Raw genomic sequence first — 1,717 nt, 5'->3', positions numbered from 1 at the left:
AGTCGCGTCTATGCATTTCTCTCGCAGACGCGTTCCGTTGCACAAACCTTCGTCTCTATTAGATTCCGAATCATAATGATAGGAGTGCCAACTTTGAGAACCATCTTGTGAGGGGGCAATCCTGAGAAATTGAGTGAGTTCAAAACCTCAGTCTCGAATAGGTTCTGAGCTCCGGGACCGTCGAGGCTGTCGTTGGAGAGATATTCTCGTGTCTCTCCAGACAATCGCTCAGCTACCATTTCGTTGATCCGACGAACGCTTGCATTGGTTGGCGCCAAAATTGCACGATCCACAAAGTACTGATTTGGCAAGTCAGCATCACCCACCCCGGGGTAAATCGCACCGATCAGTGCGTTGATACTGCGAGTACGCTGATCATCTTCAGGCTCGTCCGATTCGCGTTCACCTTCAGGATCCAATGGTTGAAGCAAATTGAAATTCGGTGCTTCGTACTCTGAATCATCATCAGAGGAATTTTGAATAGAAGTCGAGGAACCACCGGAGACTGGAGTAACGCACATGCTCTGCGGGATACAGATGTCGTTGTCGTCAATATCGCGATTCACCGGATAACGACCCTCTCCAATTTGAAGTAAGAACTTTGAAAATTCGGCCAGCTCCGCAGCATTATCTGGATCAAGCGCCGTTTTCACACGCATATTCTCTGTCAAACGCAGCTGGCGTAGGTGCTGTCATAAGGGAGACGCTTTCAAACACACCATTAGCGTTTCAACCCTGGTAGCATCCTTTAAGACCGGTAGGATTTGACAATGGTCATCACTGAAAACGATTACCTTCCCCCCAAATGGCTCGACTTCATTACTCGTGATGTCGCTAAAAGTTCGGTCAACAGCTTCAATACACACTCGATGCATCATCGCTGCCTCATCCCAAATAATTAAACTGGCCCGGCGTATCAATTCCGCTTTCTGGCTCTGTTTCGGAATATTACACGTCGAATGGTCGTCTAGTTTCAGTGGAATCCGAAATATGGAATGTGTCGTATGACCCACTGTCAGCAATGTTGCTGCAATTCCACTGGAAGCAACTGCCACAGCAACCCTTCCATTCAGACGTACCCTGGCAAAAATTTGTTCGAGCAAGAAGGATTTACCGGTACCCCCTGGTCCGTCAATAATAAATAGTTTCCGGCCGACTTGGGGAGACTATACTGCGCCCATCACTTGGTCAAAAACATCCCTTTGGTTTTCATTCAACTTGTCTACAACCGCAGTTGTACTCTCTAACTGTTCCAATGGATACGCGTTGAGTTCTTGGCAAACCAAATCTTCTCCGAGATATCCATCCGCAGCATCTTGATCGTAGTTCTCGAGCAGGGGAAGTGCGTAATTGGCTAACGTTTTCCGTACTCAGAGGCGCACCCGGTGTTACTACCGAATACGCCGGGTCCCATAAAACCATTGCTGGTACCGACGACTGGGTCTGGGGAGGAGCAGACAGCCTGGCAAAGCCGGCTTTTACCGCCGTTTATGCTGCCCCTTACCCCGGATTGGGTATGAGACTTCCCATGCCGCTGGCGGGCGAACATGGGCGCCCCAGCGTCGGGCTTCAAAGAGCTAGAGGCGTGGCCGAGCAAAAGATAGTAGAAAAGTACATAATATTTATTAACACATGCATGATTGAGCCTCGCAGTCCTTGTCGCCGCTGCTAACTGCTTGCCGTCGTGTCCTGCCGCCGTCCGCGCGCTTTCCGAAAT

The 1,717-nt window shown here is 49.6% G+C and overlaps 1 protein-coding gene across 1 annotated transcript in view; it reads right to left on the bottom strand.

The window, feature by feature from the left end:
* PPTG_13278 (hypothetical protein) overlaps positions 1–659 on the bottom strand; it is a gene marked incomplete at both ends in the record, with an annotated part of 5,388 nt that extends 4,729 nt beyond the window's left edge. Inside the window, one exon of the mRNA XM_008908855.1 lies at positions 48–659. Within this exon, the coding sequence (XP_008907103.1) occupies positions 48–659 (612 nt within the window). The remainder of the gene's footprint in view (positions 1–47) is intronic.
* Between the last annotated feature and the right edge of the window lie 1,058 nt (positions 660–1,717).

Source organism: Phytophthora parasitica, assembly GCF_000247585.1.
Source record: "Phytophthora parasitica INRA-310 unplaced genomic scaffold supercont2.32, whole genome shotgun sequence".
NCBI classification, from domain to species: Eukaryota; Oomycota; class Peronosporomycetes; order Peronosporales; family Peronosporaceae; genus Phytophthora; species Phytophthora nicotianae.
The sequence above is the reverse complement of the archived record's forward strand: the minus strand, read 5'-3'. Positions and strand labels throughout refer to the sequence as shown.